The 19686-nt window shown below is 41.7% G+C and overlaps 1 protein-coding gene across 3 annotated transcripts in view; it reads left to right on the top strand.

Moving 5' to 3' along the window:
* Gprk1 (G protein-coupled receptor kinase 1) overlaps positions 1-19686 on the top strand; it is a 148766-nt gene that overhangs the window by 54679 nt on the left and 74401 nt on the right. For all 3 annotated transcript variants that reach the window (NM_001299206.1, NM_001169580.2, NM_001042973.3), the window contains one exon: positions 8350-8401. In NM_001299206.1, coding sequence (NP_001286135.1) covers positions 8350-8401 — 52 coding nt within the window. The remainder of the gene's footprint in view (positions 1-8349; positions 8402-19686) is intronic.

Raw genomic sequence — 19686 nt, 5'->3', positions numbered from 1 at the left:
TGCGCTGCTCTGTGCGCCCTATTATGTTCAGCAGTTAAGATTTCCCTTCTTTCTTCGATTCTGAGTACGTCTACGACACGGTTCCTGCAATGCCAGAACTTTGTGGCTTGGAACCTCCTGACTATCTCATCTTGTATCATTGCGAGCGTGTGCAAATCGCAATGGAAGGCGTTTACGGCCCTTGGGACGATTATGTCTGCCAGTTCGTCTAATAAAGACCCCCTGCAGACGAAGTTAACCGTGTGGCGCCTTTTATTCCCGAATAAAATAAAGGTATTTTTAGACGGGAAACGTGCTTCTTCCAGTATTATCTGGTTCTGGAAGCAGTTCAATGGCTTGTCCGTTGACTCGATTGTGTGGGTGAGAGACACCTCACTGTGAATCGCTGCTGCGCAAGATTCGGGCTCTTCTTGTTCCAGCACATTAAGCTGTTGTCTGGACAAGGCGTCCGCTACCAGGTTCTCTTTACCGGGCTTGTAAAATAGACGAGCATTTAACTCGTCTATGCGGGCCTTCCACCTCTTAATTTTTGCGTTCGGGTTTGATTCCGACACAGAAAATGTTAACGGCTGATGGTCAGTGAAGATATTTATATCTTTCACTCCATACAAGTAATGCCGCAGTTTAGCCAGGGCCCAAACGATGGCCAATAACTCACGCTCGTTAGTCGCGTAGTTGGCTTCACGGTCTTTAAGAGTTCTTGAAATCATTGTTATAGGGCGGCCCTCTTGAGACAACACCGCACCTTTACCATGGGCTGAAGCATCTATCGTTAGATCAAATGGCTTCTTATAGTCCGGGTAGCTGAGCATGACATCTTCTGATGCCAATATATTGCGCAGCTTTTGGAACGCCTCTCGCTGGGACTCAGAGAAATGCACCTGAATGTTCCTCGATCTATGCCTACTAACTGTTCCATTTTCGCCCTTTAATATGTTTGAAATGGGCCTTGCTATAGCAGCGAAGTCTCTGATGAAACACCTATAGTAGCTTGCGAGGCCCAGAAACGATCTGACTTCGAATACCGTCTTAGGCTCTGGAAATTCTTTTATGGCCTTTACCTTTTCTGGGTCCGTTGTTTCACCGTTACTGGTGACAATGAACCCGAGAAAGGTCACGCTTTTCTTAAAAAAACGCGATTTCTCGATCGAAACTCTCATGTTAGCTTCTTGTAAGCTCTTTAACACCCACTCTACATGTTTGATGTGAGCCTCCTCGTCTCGCGAGAAGATGATCACATCGTCAACATAAACATAGCAAAATTTGCCTATTTGTTCCCGTAGGATGTCATCGATCGTTCTTTGGAAGATGCCGGCGGCGTTCCTGAGGCCGAATGGCAATCTCTTAAACTCATACTTTCCTCCGTTTACCGAGAAAGAAGTTTTTTCGCGATCGCGCTCCGCTAGTACGACTTGATGGTATCCTGATTTAAGATCCAGCGTCCAAAAATAGCGTGCTTTGCCCAAATTGCCTAATATCATTGATATATTTGGCATGGGGTATTTATCGGGAATGGTGTGCTCGTTAAGCTTGCGAAAGTCTATCACCAAGCGCTTTTTGCGGTTTCCCGCATCATCGGTGCCCTTTTTATCTACCACCCATATGGGGTTGTTGTAGGGGGATGCCGATTTCTGAATTATATCGTTTCTTAGAAGATCCTGGATTTCCTTATTAACGAAGTCAGCTACGCCCATGGGATATGGGTACAGCTTGGCATAGATGGGCTCTTCGCTCACCGTTCTGATGGTGGCAACCACCGAAGTATTGTACGGTAGAGCCTCGTTTGGGTCTGCAAAGGCCTTTTTTCTGGCCTTTAATAATTTCCGAAAGGTCTCCCGCACTGAAGCGGGCGCATCTGAGCAATCCACATCGGTGACAATTGGTAATTCGCAGTGCTTGCCATTATATTTGTATCACTTAAACGAATTATCGGACTGAGGCTACGCAGAACAGTCAATCTTTTGGGCTTGTGGCTCCTAGTAAGAGTAGGGATGAGAATGACTTTTACACAAAGTCTTGAAATTCTTTTTTTCTTATTATTTATTAGTAATGACATTAAGGGACAATGATTCAGTAGTGGTACCTAATGCTTAATAAAATAATAATAATAATAATAATTCTTTATTGAATCGAATAAATGTCCCGTCAGTTGACAAATGTTCCGTCAGGACAACGCTGAAAATTTAATTATTTATTTAATTATTTAACGCAGGTTTTTTATTGAACTTTCTTTTTCGGTTATCAGCTCAAGACTAAAAATCAAATGTAAATTGGATTGAGGAGAAGCCTAAGTGTTTTAACAATATTTATATTTCGGGAAAGCATTGCTTCTGTGTCTTACAATTTTTTTTGTCTTACAAACAAACTTCTTAGAGTAATGGCGTATGTATTACGCTTCATAACAAAGCTGAGAGGAAAATCGCAACAGCCGTCACATCTTACGGCAGTGGAATTAAAGCTAGCAAAGATTGCCGTGGTAAAGATACAACAGCTGGGTTTTGGACACGAAGTCAGACTACTCAAAAAGAAAAGACCATTAGACCCAAAGAGTAAGTTACAGGCGCTAAATCCGTTTTTGGATAGTGATGGCGTACTTCGAGTTGGTAGACGACTACAAAACGCAATGATACCCTATAATGTAAAACATCCAAATATACTGGATAAGTCACATTTGAAGGGGTTAATTGCAAAGGATGCTCATAAAGAAACTGCATGGCGGAATTAACATTATGAGAATTTATATTCAGAGGGAGTTCTGGATATTTGGCATACAAAATTCCTTAAGGAAATATTTAAGGGAATGTATTGTATGCAGACGATACAAGCAAGAGATGTCCAGCCAACTGATGGGAAATTTACCAGTTTATTGAGTAACGGCTGATTACTCGTTTCAAAATACTGGAATCGACTACGCCGGACCGTTCCAGATTCGCTGCTGCTAAACGAGTTATTTGTGAAAACAGCTTTACATATAAAGAATTTGCATCGCTGCTGTCAAATCAAAGCAGTGCTAAACTCGCGTCCATTAGTCACTGTAAGGAGCAAAAACGATGGTCAGGACATATTAACGCCGGGTCATTTACTGGTAGGAAGACCTCTAATTGGACCTCCTTAACATTTTGACGAAAGTAAGACAATCAGCTCTTTGGATAGATGGAAGCTTATTCAACACATCAGAGGTGATTTTTGGAAGAACTGAAAAGAGGAGTATCTGGTGTCATTGCAACAGCGAACCAAATGGCGCCAAGAAAAGCCGAATCTGAAGGAGGCACAGCAGGTTCTTATAAAACATGAGAACATTCACCCTGCAAGATGGCCAATGGGAAGAATCATTAGTACGACTAAAGATGATAAAGTCCGGGTAGTCACGGTTAAAACAAACGATGGGGAAGTAAAAAGATCGCTAAACAAGATCTGTCAACTTCCTGTTAGCGAAGCGAACCCAGCTGGAGCTGCAACGCATAAATGAGAGACGACTACTGGCCGTACACTTTTCCCCCCGGAGAATGTCTAAATATGTGTTTAGACATGATAGGTAGGCACTGGACAGCATAAGTGGCAACTACAGATAAGTACGATTGCAGCGGCCTATTGCCGAAGTGTCAAGAGATATGACCACGCGGGAGGTGATTAGCGCGGCCATAGGCCTCAAACATAGATTTAAGAATAAAACTCAGCTGCATTTACCAACGCAGAATGCGGCGTCTTACAAGTGCTGCATTATATAATTAGATGATAAGAAGCTATGTAAGAATGAATAAAAGGCGAAGCCCAGCAGCGAGTCAGTTAGATTCAAACACCTGAATTGAACTCAGTTTATAGTGTGTTTACTATAAGTTTTTAGTGTGAACACTATTTTTGAAATTTATAACGGATTGCGCATTTTTCAACAAGTTTCTACCAATTACCCTATCGTAATTATTTTTATTAATTATTTATTATAATTATAAATTTTGCGGGCTGGATCGATCTGTTATTGCTATTCATTAATGGACACATAATTTTGGTATGGATTGTGTTGATTGTGATCATAATACTGTTGTTCATAATAATGATGTTGAAATTGTTCCAATTTACGATCGTCTTGAAATCTCATTTCGTCAATAGACATTTTGGTTTGTTCACTGTCCGATGGTCTTAGACGTTTGGTAATCGTGAAGTTAGTATTTTTAGGTGTAGAGGGTTGTTGTAGTTGAGGGTGGGTATGTATTTCCTCTAAAATGTAAGAGGATTTTCGGTTTTGTTGGGATGTTGTTGGAAGGGATTTTTTTGAATAAGTGGTTGTGTGTTCATGTATTGTTTGGGTCTGAAATAATTAGGTGCGTGGCACATAAGCTGGTTGTTAGTCATCTGCTGTGTATAGCTAGGTCTAGGTTGGGTTGAGAGGGTTGAGAATATTGTGGATAACTTGGGCGATATTGAGTTTGGATATTTGTATTAAATTTATGTGATTTGGAATTCTGATTAGGATTTGAGTTTTTATTATGGTATTCTGGGTTTTTATTTAATTCAAAATTAAAGTGTTCTCCCTCATTTTGTGCAATTGTAATTAAAGATCTTAAGTCTGTAATATCGTGATGTGCTAAAATAGTAAAAATTTGTATTGGTAGTTTCCTTATCAGTATCTTAGTAGAGTCTTTAATAGCATGAATATAAATAAGAAAATACGCTTGGTGTAGTTTCGAAAATAATTATTGACGTCGTCTTTGCTCCACTGTGCTGACGAAGATGTGAAGGGTTTCTGGATCACCCATGAATAACATAATGTCTTTAAGTTGCTGTCGGGATTCGGCAAGGTTGTTGTCGCTCAGCGCAACGATTTGGGGTGCGGCAATAATTGGTTGTGCCATTTTTATTGTAATTTTTTAAATTTGGATTTTTTGTTTGTTTTGAATTTAATGTTTTTGTTTTGTTTTCGTATTTCACTTCCACTTCTTGTTGGATAACCGAGTTGGAATTATAATCCAAGTTGAAGAGATTTACGAATTTATGTTGGAAAGCCAATAAAATAGTTAAAATATTTTTTATTGAATCAAATAAATGTCTGAGAGGAATTATTTAACAAAGGTTTTTATTGCACTTCTTTTTTCGGATATCAGCTTAGGACTAAAAATCAAATGTAAATTGGATTGAGGAGAAGACTCAGTGTTTTAACAATATTTGTATTTCGGGAGAACATTGCTTTTGTATTCTTAAGATTAGATTTAAAGAGAGCAGTCAAATCTGCTTAGCTCTGGCTTTAGGATGTTTGGAAGAACGTCTAATTGCCGCTGCCAAAAATTATTTATTAATAACGGATGCTGATCAGATGGGATACATTATGGAAATCGCTTAAGTGCATTTCTGTTTATAGTTCTTTGAAATAATTGAAGTGTCCGGTTTGGACCACCCAAATAGGTCACTATATATTCTTGATTTGCCTATAAAGCGTCTTCCGTTCCTATGCAAACTACTCTCAGTCTTAAAGCTACCAAAAAACTATAGTAAAATTGTCAACATAGAAAAAAAAAATATTTTAAAAATATAGCAAAGTATCACCCATGTTATAATCCGAATTATAGGGCAAGTTGTACCACAAATATAAAGCAAATTATTTGCATGTTTTAATTATTATAGAACTTATGTCATATAGAAAGAAATAACATATTAGAGAACTTGATAGTGTTTAACAGATGATGAATGCACGAGTACCCATTCAAAACACAAATGAAGAGGAAGGTTCTGAGATATTCAAATAGTCTCGGAAACCGGAAATGTCTGTCATATTTTGGAGTAACCACAAGTCAGTGAGCACCCGGAACCACAGTACCAGGTCGTCACTGCAATTGACGGAGCCGAGCAAGGCGGAGACCCTCTTAGCGAAGACACTTCTTTTTATTTTTATACATACATAGAGACGATAAAAGGATGCATCTTGATGCTCTTAGTAGATTTTAATTAAGTTAACTTAGTAATCTGCTAAGCTAAGGATCAAAAAATGCAAGAAGTTAAAAAACTTTTTTTAATCAAAATGAGAAACGTTCGCACAGATACATAGGTAGAAACAAAATATTAGATGTCATTATACCCGTTACTCGTAGAGCAAAACGGTATACTATTATAGATTCGTTGAAAAGTATGTAACAGGCAGAAGAAAGCGTTTCCGACTATATAAAGTATATATATTCTTGATCAGGATCAATAGTCGAGTCGATCTAGCCACGTTCGTCTGTCCGTATGAACGTCGAGATCTCAGGAACTATAAAAGCTAGAATGTTGAGATTCAGCATACAGATTATAGATAGACATAGATTATACATAGACGCCATGCCCATTCTTACGCCCACAAGCCGCACAAAACTGCCACGCCCAAACTTTTAATAAATGTGTTAATATTTTTTAACATTTTTATTAGACTTGTATAATTCTATCTATTAAAAAAACAAATTTTTGCCACCCCCACTCGAATGCCCTAAAACTTTTCGCGACGCCCACTCTAACGCCCTAAAACCGCCCAATTTGTTCTCCAATATTTATCGATATCTCAAAAAAGTAATGGAATTGCGCGTTCGCATTCACACTAGCTGGGTTACGGGTACCTGATAGTCTGGGAACTCGACCTCATGCGTCTTATGTTCACGGCCTTTAATATTGCAGACACAAAGTGTTGTTCAACAACGCACTCAGCAGCAACAGCGAATTAATTAAAGTTAAAGCTTGAAACAGCTTTGTATGATTTGGACTATATATTGTTTATGCACAAATCACGACGTGTTCGAACAGAATGCTAAGCCAAATGTGCAAGAGCGAGAGTACAAAGTAAAGAGGATCTCAGGATAACTGCATCTCCAAAGTTGGCATGCTTACAAATAAAAAATTTTGAAACCTCTGGCGGCTGCGAGACCCGGCACACTTGTTTAACGGCGATCGACATTATAAGGTGAACAATTGAATTTGCTTCTGAGGAAATAAAAAGTCATAGTCAAAGCATACGCAAAAATCAATTTACGCGCGATTCCACGCACACCTCCCGCCTAACCGACCGCGGGGCGTTGCCGTGTATCCTACGAATCGCGAGAAGATAGACGCGATATAGAAAAGAGTATAGAAACGACAAAATAAATATAATAGATATAAATGTCAGTAAGATCTAATTATGAGTTAAACAAATTAAAATTGAGTTTTTTAAGAGCGGCAGTGAGTCAAGATTACAGATAATAGGACAAAGTCTATTATAGATAGAACATAATACTCTGACAATGTTTTAAGATTAGGGGTATGTAGTTTCTAGTGAATCTGCGTGGAATAGAGAATATCAACCGACGAGTCAAATCGGCACTTTCAACGTCACCACGAACTCGGGGAACTCCCTGCAGTATTTTGTCTTTTTTAATTTTATGATTGAGACCTTTGAGTCCAGACGCAGTCGAATCCTTGAATACATCGAGGAATTTCGCGCTGCAATATTCACTATTCCCGAAGGCTGTAAGATTTTCTGATGTTGATCTGTTAAATTGCTTTCCAAGGTTCATGTTTTTCGTTGAAGCCAAATTTATGGGCTGGGATAGAAGACATTTTTCGAATAGTTTGGGAAGGCATGATAATAAACTTATTGGTCTGTGAAAGAACATTAAGGAATCCTATGATCTTTCCTGTGTTTTGATATCATTATGGTTGTTAAGCTAATAAGTTTTTTTATTAGCAATTTTAAAGCAATGATAAGACAAGAATTATATAGTAATTTACAGTGATATGTGTTTATTGGTACCATATGTACAAGTTAACGAAAGCGAATAATAATAAGCGACCTATTTGTAGAGCGAATAGCAGAAGGCTAAGGCAAAGGTGTAGGTGCGGGAGTAGTAGAGAGAGCGCCAGAGAGTGGACCTTATATAACGGAGATATTGCTGCACAATTGAGATGTGTCGCAGAGTTTAACTGTCTTCATCTTTTCAGATCGAAATTGTCCAGACAAAAAATAAAATGAGAGACACATTTTTAAACGTGTGGGTGAGACTGTTTTAGTCGAATTGTCTGCGTGGCACTTGAGAGGATGTAAACGTACAAACTAAACTCTAGACCGAACGAACGCTAAAACCGTGACCTATAAAATAAAAGCAGGATAGTTATCGAGAATAAGAAGCAGAGTGGATAAGAACTTCGTGCCTTAAATGTACTAAGCTAGCCGCAAAAAGGAAAAGTAACTTATTCGTCATTTTTAATTATCGATACTGGCGAGCGGTTAAGTCCGTGGGCATTATGTACAAAAACGCTTTTAAACGAACTTCTTATGCATTTTAGGATTCATAACTCATAATATTATCTTATTTATAAAATTATAATTCATATATTTGTCATTCTATTTTCTAGCGATAAATTTACTAGGTTTTGCCAGTGGAAAAATTTAGAACTGAACATACAAGTAAGTATTTAAGACATTGCTTAATCCCTCTTAATACAAACCTTGAAGAGTGTATACTTATCGTAGATTTTCATCTTAATATATATATTCTTTATCTGCAATAACACCCGAGTAAATCTAACCTGTTTATTGGCCTGTCCAATTTTACATAATTTAGCTTCTACAGCATGCAAAAAAAATTGTTCAAAAGTGTGGGTGATGCCGTCAAACCGGTAACCGTTGGTGTGGGTGTGGGAAAAAGTTTTTTTGCAATTTGATAGAAATTTAAAAGAGTAATAAAAATATGATAAAAGTAAACACATTTTTCAAAATTTTGGGCGTGACAGTTTTGGTCGGTTTGTGGGCGTTAGAAAGGGCGTAGCAACATCGGTAAACAAACAGTCAACCTTCTAGCTTTTTTAGTTCCTGAGCTCTAGACGTTCATACGACTGACGGATAAGGCCAGATCGACTCGGTGTTATTGATCATGCTCAAGAATATAAATACTTTATATGGTCGCAAACGCTTCCTTCTGCCTGTTACATACTTTTCAATGAATCTACTATACCCCTTTACTCTACAACTAACCACCCTTCGAGTGGGATTTCCATACTAACCCGTTGGCAACCCTATAAGTGACGGCAAAAAATCAATAAGTTTCACTGCACGTACGCCTGGTTCCTCTTGGCTCTCTGATGTTTTGGTAAACTTCCTTCTCTTTCGCTACGTATCGCCGGCAATAAAGTTGAAAGATTACTCAAAAAAGCGCGTGTCCGATTTAAGCAGGGGGTAGGGCTTTGACGGGACCGTTAACAACAACACACCTATCAAAAAGTTCCGTTCGGCCTAGTTCGGTACTACCTAGTTCGACGAAGCGTTACATTAGTGACAGGTGTGGAGGGTCCAGGGGCTTGCAAAAACCCTGACCTACGTAAATTCCGAACGCCTTAAGCATCAGTCATCTCCTAAGTCGGGAGATGCCGTGGACCGAGCATTTAAACGCTCGTTCCGATAATCGAACAAAAAATGTATGCTTTGGATATCATTTGAGCAGATGTTCGAGCGCCCTTTCCAAACATTCAGGGATTCTGAAAGTGTCGGATGCAGAATTGCCTCATACCTTTGCTGGCACACGTCCCTGTCCGGAATTTCAACGCCATGGCCGAAGAATACCAGTGGTCCGAGGAAAAAAGTGCAGGAAGTTGGATGGCAGCACGCATACCTTAATCGAATGCAGGGACCACGAGAGTCATTAGAGGACTTTGCAATGGAGCTGGAACGCCAATGCGCCAACTAGTATCCTGCCATATAGCGACACTCACTTAACGGTCCAATTCAGGACCGAGACGCCGCTACCTGTAGCTCTACTGAACCGTGGAGCTCAATCTCAGTTGCCTCCCAAGATTTTGGATTGTGGACACCCTTAACCATACCAGTGACCTGTATCTTATGGACGGTTCCACATGGTTCAGTGTTGATTGTGTTCTGAACGCCGTCACCGTAAAGGATTCCTACAAGGAATCGGCGACATCTTGACTACAATGCATGGGGCCTGCTGGTTTTACGATAGAGCGGCTACTGGCAACCCATCGCCATCGCTCGCACACTACATGTGCTAAACGCACCTTCGCTATTAAATTGATATCTCTCCGTAATTTCTCTCACTGTACCTCGTAAGTCATTTTCAATTTAAATTTTTTTTATATAAATAAAACTCACTCAAATCTTTTTAATACTCGGCGAAAGATCGATCTTCCGGCGCAGATGAGCTGAAATGAAAGCGTGGCATTTTCGACGAATATAATGAAAATGTATGAACACATAGGTACTCTCACTCGAATTTCGAATCAAACGACTTTAAACAAAATTTTTTTTCTCAAATTTAACCCGAAAATTTAAACGCGCATTCTCCAAAAATGTTCTTAACTTGAAAAAAAATTTGATTACGTACGTTTAACGCTTAGATAATATAAAAAATATTAAATACTAAAAAGAATTCTATTTAAATTAAATTAAAAGTAAAAAAATTAATTCTCCTCCTTAACCTTACTTTGCGGTTATCTTGTAATTATTACATTTTTGGCAATTAATTTAAATAAGCATCGCAGGGTCTAAATTTATTTGGACTGCAGTCCCGCTGCGGTTGCTTCTCCTCTTCGGTCACTCGATGTGAATGGCGCTCCACTGCCATAGTCGACCCTTGGGGTCTTGGCGGTGGCTCTGCTGCGCGATAGCTGCACCAAGCGATTTTTCCAGATTAAATTTCTGCCTGGAAAACACGCAAAACTTAGTCCGCGCACCGTTTTGTGGCGAGGAAAACTCACTCTAATAATATCCATCAGCATTAAAAAAATTTCCACGCCCGCAGATTATAATTTTACAACGACACGAACTTTTCACGACTAGACTCCACGACTATTTTATTGGAAAAGAAATAAAACGGAAACTCAAGCTGGGGTCAAGACCATCGGCGGAAATCACGATCAACTGAAAGTCACTCTATTTACGATAGCCAAATTATCCAAAAGCTTTTTTTTAATGAAGATATTCCCTTTGTTCGACTAAATTTCAAAGACAAAACCAATCGATATTTTTAGTGAAGTCTTGGACCTTCCACTCTTCGTAGCAATATGATAAAATAAAATAATAATTAAAAATTCGCTCCATGACTATTATAATTTTAAAGGTTTTTCTATTGCCGTTTGCATATTTATATTTATGTTGATAATTAATTATATGTAATAATCGGTACCCAGGGAACACCAAGGGGGGACATTGCAATTGTTATGGGGTCCTATATTTATATGACCTTCGAGTCGACTTGAAATAATAATTATAATAGGATAAAGGCTTTTATAGTCAGAACATAATACTATGTAAGGGTCTAATATCTAACTCATACAAAATGATTTAAGATAAGGGGTAGTTTCTAGTGAATTTACTTGGAACAGAGAAGTTCGGCCGACTAACCAAGTCAGGACTCTCAACTTCACCACGAATAAGCTTACAAATAAAGACTGTTCCAAGCATCGTTCTACAGTTAGCTAGGAATGGTAAATTAATTAAAAGTAGTCTACTGGAATAAGGAGGTAATATATGGTTTGCATCCCAATTTAGGCGTCGCAAGGCAAAAAGTAAGAAGTTTTTTTGGACCGATTCAATTCGGTTCGAGTGGACTACGTATTGTGGACTCCAAACAGGTGATCCGTACTCAAGAATCGAACGGACTAACGAAATAAATAAGGTTTTAGTCAAGTAAGGATCATCAAAATCCTTAGACCACCTTTTTATAAAACCAAGCACACCCCTGGCCTTATAGACAATTGTCGAAATATGGTCAGGAAATTTTAGTCAACCCATCAACCAGTGTTATTCTGTCCAAAGGGCACACACTTAGAATGTAAGTCGTGCGTATTGGGTTGACACGACAAAAGGTCATAACTTTACAATTGGAGCCATTTAAGTTTAATACGTTATCACGGCACCATATTTGAAATCTGCCTAGATCGGATTGTAAGTCCAAATGGCGCGAAATGTCCTTGTGCTGGAGGCATAATTTAACATCGTCTCTGTACATAAGGACACGCGAATGTTTTAATGAATAAGGTAAAAAGAAGCGGACCAAGGTGGCTCCCTTGTGGGACACTGGATGTGACTCGGAGAATACAAGATATCATAATCATAAAGGAGTCCTTCTACATATGGAACTGTGATATATATATCCCATATATGGGAACTGTAAAGATTCCAAAATAAGGTAAACAGTTTCAGTAGAGGCTTGCTCATGGCTTCCGCACTTCTCTGAATTTACTTTTAATACCGTACCTATGTCGATTGCCACCTCGAAAGTAGGATGATATGGATCTTCAGGTTGAGTAAGAGGTGCTACCCTGGACAGAAACACACTTTTAGGACTTGTTACAATACATAGATCCAACAGTCGACCAAGGGAGTTATAATTAGGGAGTATAATTAACTTCCGACAACGATAAGTCAAGCAAGCCGTCAATAAAGTCATATTGTCCTAAAAGGAGAAGGATATTAGATTTTTCTTCTGGGGACAACGTTGCGCCAGGTGTATTAAAATCCCCTAGAACTACCAATTGGTCCCTGTCAGACAGTTTATTTAAGATGGACTGGATAGCGGACAGATGGTTCAGATATTCTGGGAATTCAGAAGATGGCGGAATATACGAGCACGTACTATAAACTGATCTGTCGGAAAAAGACAGCTTTACGCATAAGAATTCAGAGTTACGGGAGTCGTCAAAAAATAACTCCTCCGACGCAAGGGTAGATCTAACCGCAATTTAGACTCCACCTCCCTGTCTGGAGGGACGGTCATATGGTTTGGGACAGTTATCTTGAAAGATGATATGTCCCTAGCGTAAGAGAAGTTAAATGTTTCCACTTTTATATTATCAGCTTTTGTTTTGTCTTGGATATAAGACAATACATAATACGATGTATTTTGATCAGGGGAAAGCCGAGAAACGAAAATTTGTTTCTTTAGTGGAACCACCCAGGGGTTTTGGCCGTGCCGATTGTATTTCTGAAGTGCCAACTTGTGCCGGTAGTCCGGACTCAATGTTCCCTTGTGGTGGTAAACTAATCGAGACAGGTGGAAACACTGGTTGAGTCACCAGTGCAGACAATTCGGAATTTTTAGCAATCACAGGGTGGGGTCTTACACAGCCGATTGATCGGATTGCTACGAATCTTTTTCAGCTGCCGATCTTAGCAACATATGCGGATTTCCTGCGATTGACAGCTGATCAGTTGTGGAGTCCTGTTGATAATTTGCCCGTGGTTATGGGGCCTTAGGCAGCCTACCACCAGCGGCTTTTTTGCGCTTTGGAGATGAATTAAGCGCGGAAACATCATCGGATCGACGAAAACTATCTCTAACTACGCCAAGACTGTTGATCAGTTCTTTCAATCTACCTGTAGTTTGGGACATAAAAAATTTCGTCTCGTTTGCAACCACAAGGCAAGCATCACAACAGTAATTTAGATTTTTACCCTTTGCTAGGCCATCACTTTTTCTGCTATTAAAACCGGCGCACTTAGTATGCACCATTGTATCACATAGCGAACAAATCATTTTTGGCTGTTCAGGTTTTATAACCTGGCAACCATTTTAATAAAAGCAGACAACATTTATTGTTGTCCATGTTCGTCTAAAATCAGAAAACTTTGCAAAAAACACAAGATCAAACTTTTAAGCGAGCTGTTTAAAGAACCACACAGTGCAGTTTATGTGCATACGAAAACAACAGAAAACAACAATTATTTTCAGTCGTCAATTATTTAAATATCACTAATTTTCACTGAATCGAACTTGAATTTTGAATAATAATAATGGTCAAATGACTTATACTAAATTATTAAAGAAAATACAAAGGAAATTATTATAACTACTGTAATTTAAAACATTCATTTTACAAAAAGAAGTCAAAAAAAATTTCATACAAAAATTAGAAACTAAAAATTTATGAAATAAATAAAAATATGAAAACTGTTGTGAGGAGACTTAAAACTCCCCTCAAATCTCGTGTAGGGGAGTGGCCTAGCAACAGCCGCGATGTAGGGCGGCCAGGGCAAAGCGGAGAGACCGTGAATTAACGGTACCCTGTTAGGCCTTGGACTCGAGCGCCAAGGGCACAGGGGTCAAACGGTAACGGTGCAAACGTCGGGCAGGCAGAAAGAAGACGCACCGTGAACTAACGGTACCGCTCTGGACCTTGGACTCCAGCTGGCTAAGGGCGAAGAGGTCGAACGGTAACGGTGCGTGCGCAAAGAGGACGCACCGTCAATTAACGGCACAATATGTGGACCTTGTACCCGGGCGGGTGCGCAAAAAAAGGAAATAACGGGATTCCTGCGGCCTATAAAGGGTAGGCGCGAGCACGGATGCGGGGCAGTTAGTGAGACAGCAAGATCGCGCACGGAAGAAGACAGAGCGAAGGAGTTCGGAAGTGAGAACGCGCGGTCAAGTCAAAAGGAGAGGCACAGAGGCCTTTAGCCGTGAAGCGCCACCCCGCATTAGGCTGAGAGCCTTTATCTCCAGATCAATTGTTGAAAAGCCTGCCAGAGCTAGTGCCGGATTTTCGGATATGGCCCTGAATCCTCTTATGAGCCTGACGGACATGGACCGCATCACCGAGCCCGCTCCTTTTTGGTATGAACCCCTGCTAGTGGCGAAGCCTTTGCTACCGCTTCCTTTGCTACACCAGCAGTTTACTGGCCGGATATTATGGGCCATCGACGTTGGGCATGAGTCTAGCCAATGAAGAAGCTGCGACTGCTGCCTTCTTGCTGGCGTAACTCGCGTGGTCCTTGAAAGATAGACTGTGGTATATCATTACACCCAGGTACTTTAGGGTCTCTTGGAAGATCACATGTGTCCCATTGACAGAGACTAGCATATTCTCTACATTTTTGCCTGCTGCTTAGTAGGAATGCCTCGGTCTTGTGAGCCGCTATAGCTAGCCCGGCATTTTCGAGCCAGTGGATGGCAGTGGATCGTAGTGTTACATTTATCTTGCAACCCTGCAATTGTTTTGGCGACTGCTGTAATTGCCACATCGTCTGCAAAACAGTGCAGCTTTACTCCCACGGGCCTGTTGATGCCCAAGATCCCATCGTAAATGATGCTCCACAGGAATGGTCCAGGTACCGATCCTTGAGGAACACCTGCCGAAACTCGGTATAATTTTGGGCCTGCTTCCGTATCGTACCATAGGGCACGGTCCCAAAAGTAGCTGCCAACGACTATCCACAGGTACTCCGGGATCCCCGTACAGTTCATGGCTCCGCAGATTACGGGCCATCTGGCGGTGCTGAAGGCGTTCCAGAGTCACTATTGCGCAGTATTCTGTATATACGAACAAAAACAAAAAGGGCAAATCCAGAAGGGCAAAGCCAGCGGTATGGCCGTGAAACATTGCTTCGCGAGGACAATCAAGATTCGCTTACTCGTGGACCCTCCTGACTCTCTCAGCTCTCCTGAGATTGTTTCCCGTGGGACTACATACATGCCCATACAGGAGTCTGTTCCTCATGATGGAAAGCGCCATGCAGTCACATAAAATGTGTGCAGAGCTCTACTCAATATAGCAATGTCCTTGCCATGATAGTTCCTTGCAGAATAAACTCCGCACAGCGTCCAATAACACAGACTTCAGCTTGAAAAATGCTGGTGTATCTGCCCATTGATTCTTGGTATTTCAACCTGGGGCCTGCAACCCCCAGCCCACTTCCCTCATCGGTGAGGGATCCGTCTGTATACCACATTATTGTTTGTGGTTTCATAGGGTGTACTCTCCCCAGGGATGTCCAACTGTTTTTATTACTAAGATGAGGGCTGAAGTTCTGAGCGAACCTATGCTCAACTGGCATATCATCCCTTAGTTGCATTAGCAAAGGGATATCCCTTTTTAGGCTTTCAGCATCCTTACATGTGAGGTTGCAGTAATTTCCTGCTCCCTCAATTCTTATTAGGCTTTCCGTTTCATTTCAATGACGATATGAAGCGGCGTCACCTCCATTAGTACTTCTAGGGCTGCAGTGGTACCCAGGTACGCATTGCTCCTGTCATGCATATGCAGACTATGCTTTGCAGCTTATGGAGTTTCACCTTAGTGGTTCTAAGGCGTGCTCTATCACCCCAGTCCATTTCCCCCATAGGTAAGTATGGGTCTGACTACCATGAGATACAGCCATCTTATTATGCGTGGTGAGGTTTCCCCACGACTTACCAGCTATGTTTCTACACGTGAAAAGTGCTCTGGGTGGTATCAGTTGATCTGCCCGCCCTGTAGGCATGCTGCGTCCGCTGGAGCTGATGCTCCACAAGAAGAGTGCTTCTAATGCTGACATCTAGCTAGCTAGCTTTTCCAACGTTTTTAGCAAAAGCTGATGCGTCTGAACGACTTCGGATCAGTGATGTCTTTCTTTCCAGCTTTCGGAATGAAGACCACTCTTGCTGTACTCCAGGCAGTAGGTATGTGTCCTAAAGCTAGGCTGCGGATCAGTATTTTCCTGTTCGGTGCTGCGATCGTTGAAGCAGGATCGGCTGACTGCCATCTGCACCTGGAGATTTATATGGCTGGAATGTACAATTTGCCTATCCTAATCTCTCTGTTGTTACTTGTGATTTTGCTTTGGCCCAATCAGTAGCACACGGTCTACTTTGTGCAGTTACCGGGGTATTCCCATCCGTTTGAAGCGTGCTTCCCGGAAAGTGAGTTGCCAGTAGTAGCTCAAGTTTCTCCTTACTTCCTATAGTATAGGAGTTATCCTCCTTTCGTAGTGCCTGATTTGATTCTGGCACTCCTTTGGAGATTGCTCTGTAAAAGCTAGCGCCTTCACATGTGTTTACTATTGCCTCACAGAAGGTTCTATAATTCCTTCGTTTGGCTTTCCTGATCTCATGGTTATACATGGTCAGTTTATTCCGGTAGGCATCCCCGTTCCCTTCTCTTTTTGCTTTGTTAAAGAGACGCCTGGTCGCTTTCCTCAACTTCTCCAATTGGTCGTCCCACCATGGAGCATCTTTATCCCTCTTGGCTCGGCCAAGGGAGCAGTTTTCTCTGAACGCATTAGTAAGACACGAGTTAATGTCTTCTACGGCGGCCTCCAGTTCTAGAGTGGTACGGAGTTTCCCGGTTACCCTATTAAGTGTAAATGGATCTCGCAGTAAGGAGGCATTGAACCCTTCCCAGTTCGTATTCCTGGGATTGCGCTTACGCTCGCTACATTCTAGATTTAGCCCTATGTTAAAACGAATAACTCTGTGATCTGACATTGACTCCTCAGGAGATACGTGCCAGTCGCTGAGGATCAGGCTCAGGCTCTTGGGCTAGAAGCCCGTTGATCCCAAATTACCTTGGCGTTCTTCACGTACAGTCCGTTTATTCTCTGGTTATACCAGGGTTCCTGTACCAGGGCTAGCCCAAGATGTTGTTTGGTGAACATCCTTGCCAGCACGGCCGAGGCCGCCTTGGCGCGATGGATGTTCACCTGAGCTATCCCTGTACTCCCGACCATAAGATGATCGGCTCCATCGTCGGCGTTACTAATCTGGAGATGCCTAGATCACCATTCGCCGGTACCGCTTTTTCCTTACTTTGCAATTCTAGTTCCATGCCTAGCTGATCTGGAGATGCCTAGATCACCATTCGCCGGTACCGCTTTTTCCTTACTTAGCAATTCTAGTTCCATGCCTAGCTCCTGAGAGGATATCGCGGTCTGATCCCCCATCTCGATGACGGTCGCAGCGAGATCCTCATCATACGCCAGATCTTCGCTGGATTCGAAGAGCTTATTGGGCTTCTCCTTCTCCGCGGAGGCTGGTTTATTTTGAGGAGTCTCGACCCGTCTTGTGCCAGCTTTGATCGCATTGGCCTTCTTTAGACCACAAACTGAGATGTCTCCAAACCTGAAGCTCAGCTTGTGTTCGCTAGAAATAATCGTGGCACATGAGTTGTCATCAATGCCAAGGCTGAGGAGCGGGCCACCACCCTCATTCTTCCTTGATATGAGACGCAAGTTCTCAGTGTCCAAGTCAATTTGTTTCTTGATCAATTGCATGATCCACTTTGTTGTTTTGTCTCCTGTCCTGGGGCAGAAGATGGTAATGTTGTGTGACGATGGCAAGTCGTCGCCCATCTATACCTCCAGGGAGGTCGTACTCAGGCTGGGGATTGCAGCTGGTTGCGTTGCGGCAATCCACTATCAGGTGACCCACCCAGAAGTGGATTCTTCCAAACTTAATTGGAGAATCCCAACCAGAGAGGACTATCTCTTCCAATAGTGCGTCCTTGAGCTGCGAGATGTTCTCAATGCTGAGGACGACTTTGGGGTACCCCTCTGGTACGACCGCAACTTTAATGGTCCCAGTTACGGCCGCATATGATGGCGAGGGTCCCAGGCCGAGCGTTGCCTCGCCCGTGGATGATACACCCTGCCCCATAACATCCTAATCCCGACCGGGTCGACTCGTCGGCCGTTGTCAAGGAGTAAACAGGACAACGGAGGCAAGGCATTAGAAACGCCGCAGGAGCAGCGGAGCAGGAGGAGTTATCCATATGTTTCTAGAATAAAACGACTTTAATAAGAACCCTTTGCTTTTCCTTGGTCGGGCAATCACACAAATCATAAATTTGGTGGGACGAACTCACAAACTCTCTGACCAAGCTGCTGCAATCCGTAGCGAGCGAAAATATAAAATCAGTTCGTTACACTGTTTATTGCAAAAGTTATATCTTGAGGCACGAAGTGCGGACACAGGCATTCTTGAGCATTGCCTTATTAATTTTTGCACACGTCGCAATCTGAATACTCTAATAACAAATATTCTAATATTAGGTCATTTATGAAATTTATTTCGTGAAATTATTTACATATATTAGGCTATTACTATTTCTAAGCTATATTTAAATAATACAAGAATAAGAACATGAATTTTTTACATGGTTCCAACTAATCAAAAAAAATATACATTTTAAGTCTAAGAAATTCTAAGGTGAAGGGCTTATTTTGTCAAAGTTACAATGCATGACCATACGTGTGCACACATACAGTTGTCGGTAGTCTGTATGCGCAGAAAAGAGCTGTTTGCGGTTTAGATCTATCGCTCTTGAACAAAAATTTGAAAGAGCCTGGAGCCACCTCTAGAAGAAATCGAATGGCGTTACGCATCTTGTTATTCGGTGTGGACTTCGGGACGTTGAACTAACGGGACATTGGTTGGACCTTTATCCGAGCGGGCCGAGCGCAAAAAGGATCTATAAAGGGACGACGCAAGCGCAGGTCAAGCCCATTCAGTTTGAACACGCTAGGAGCCGTACGTACGCCAATCAGTTACATACACCGATACACCGCCACCATAACATCATCAGCCGGACAACGCGGGACAGCAAAGAAAGGACGGCAGAGGAGCAACGCCGCGCAGAAGATGGTGAGGACTGTAGGAGTCCATTACCTAGTGGTCGAATACTAAACTCTGTCTTCTGCTTTGCCAGGCATTCGCAGATAAGGGAAGCGCAGTGTTGAAGACGCAGCGCTGAAGAAGATTTTAATAAAGAGGAAGGAGGAAGACGATAAAGGGTATTGTAACTCACAACGGGAGAGCAGAAAAAGAAGTTCGAGCGGTAATAGAAGGGAGAGCCCCAGTAGACGAAAGTCGACGACGAGTACAAAGCGGTGGTCCCCAACAACAGAAGGCTGCGATAGCTGAGGTCCTTCGATAGTAAGATTAGGGATTTGCGGCCAAGCTGCCATCGAGGTTTGATGGTCCTTAT

This window comes from Drosophila melanogaster, chromosome 2R, assembly GCF_000001215.4.
Source record: "Drosophila melanogaster chromosome 2R".
In the NCBI taxonomy this organism is placed as follows: Eukaryota; Metazoa; Arthropoda; class Insecta; order Diptera; family Drosophilidae; genus Drosophila; species Drosophila melanogaster.
Note: the sequence above shows the minus strand (reverse complement) of the source record. Positions and strands in the feature narration are given on the sequence as shown.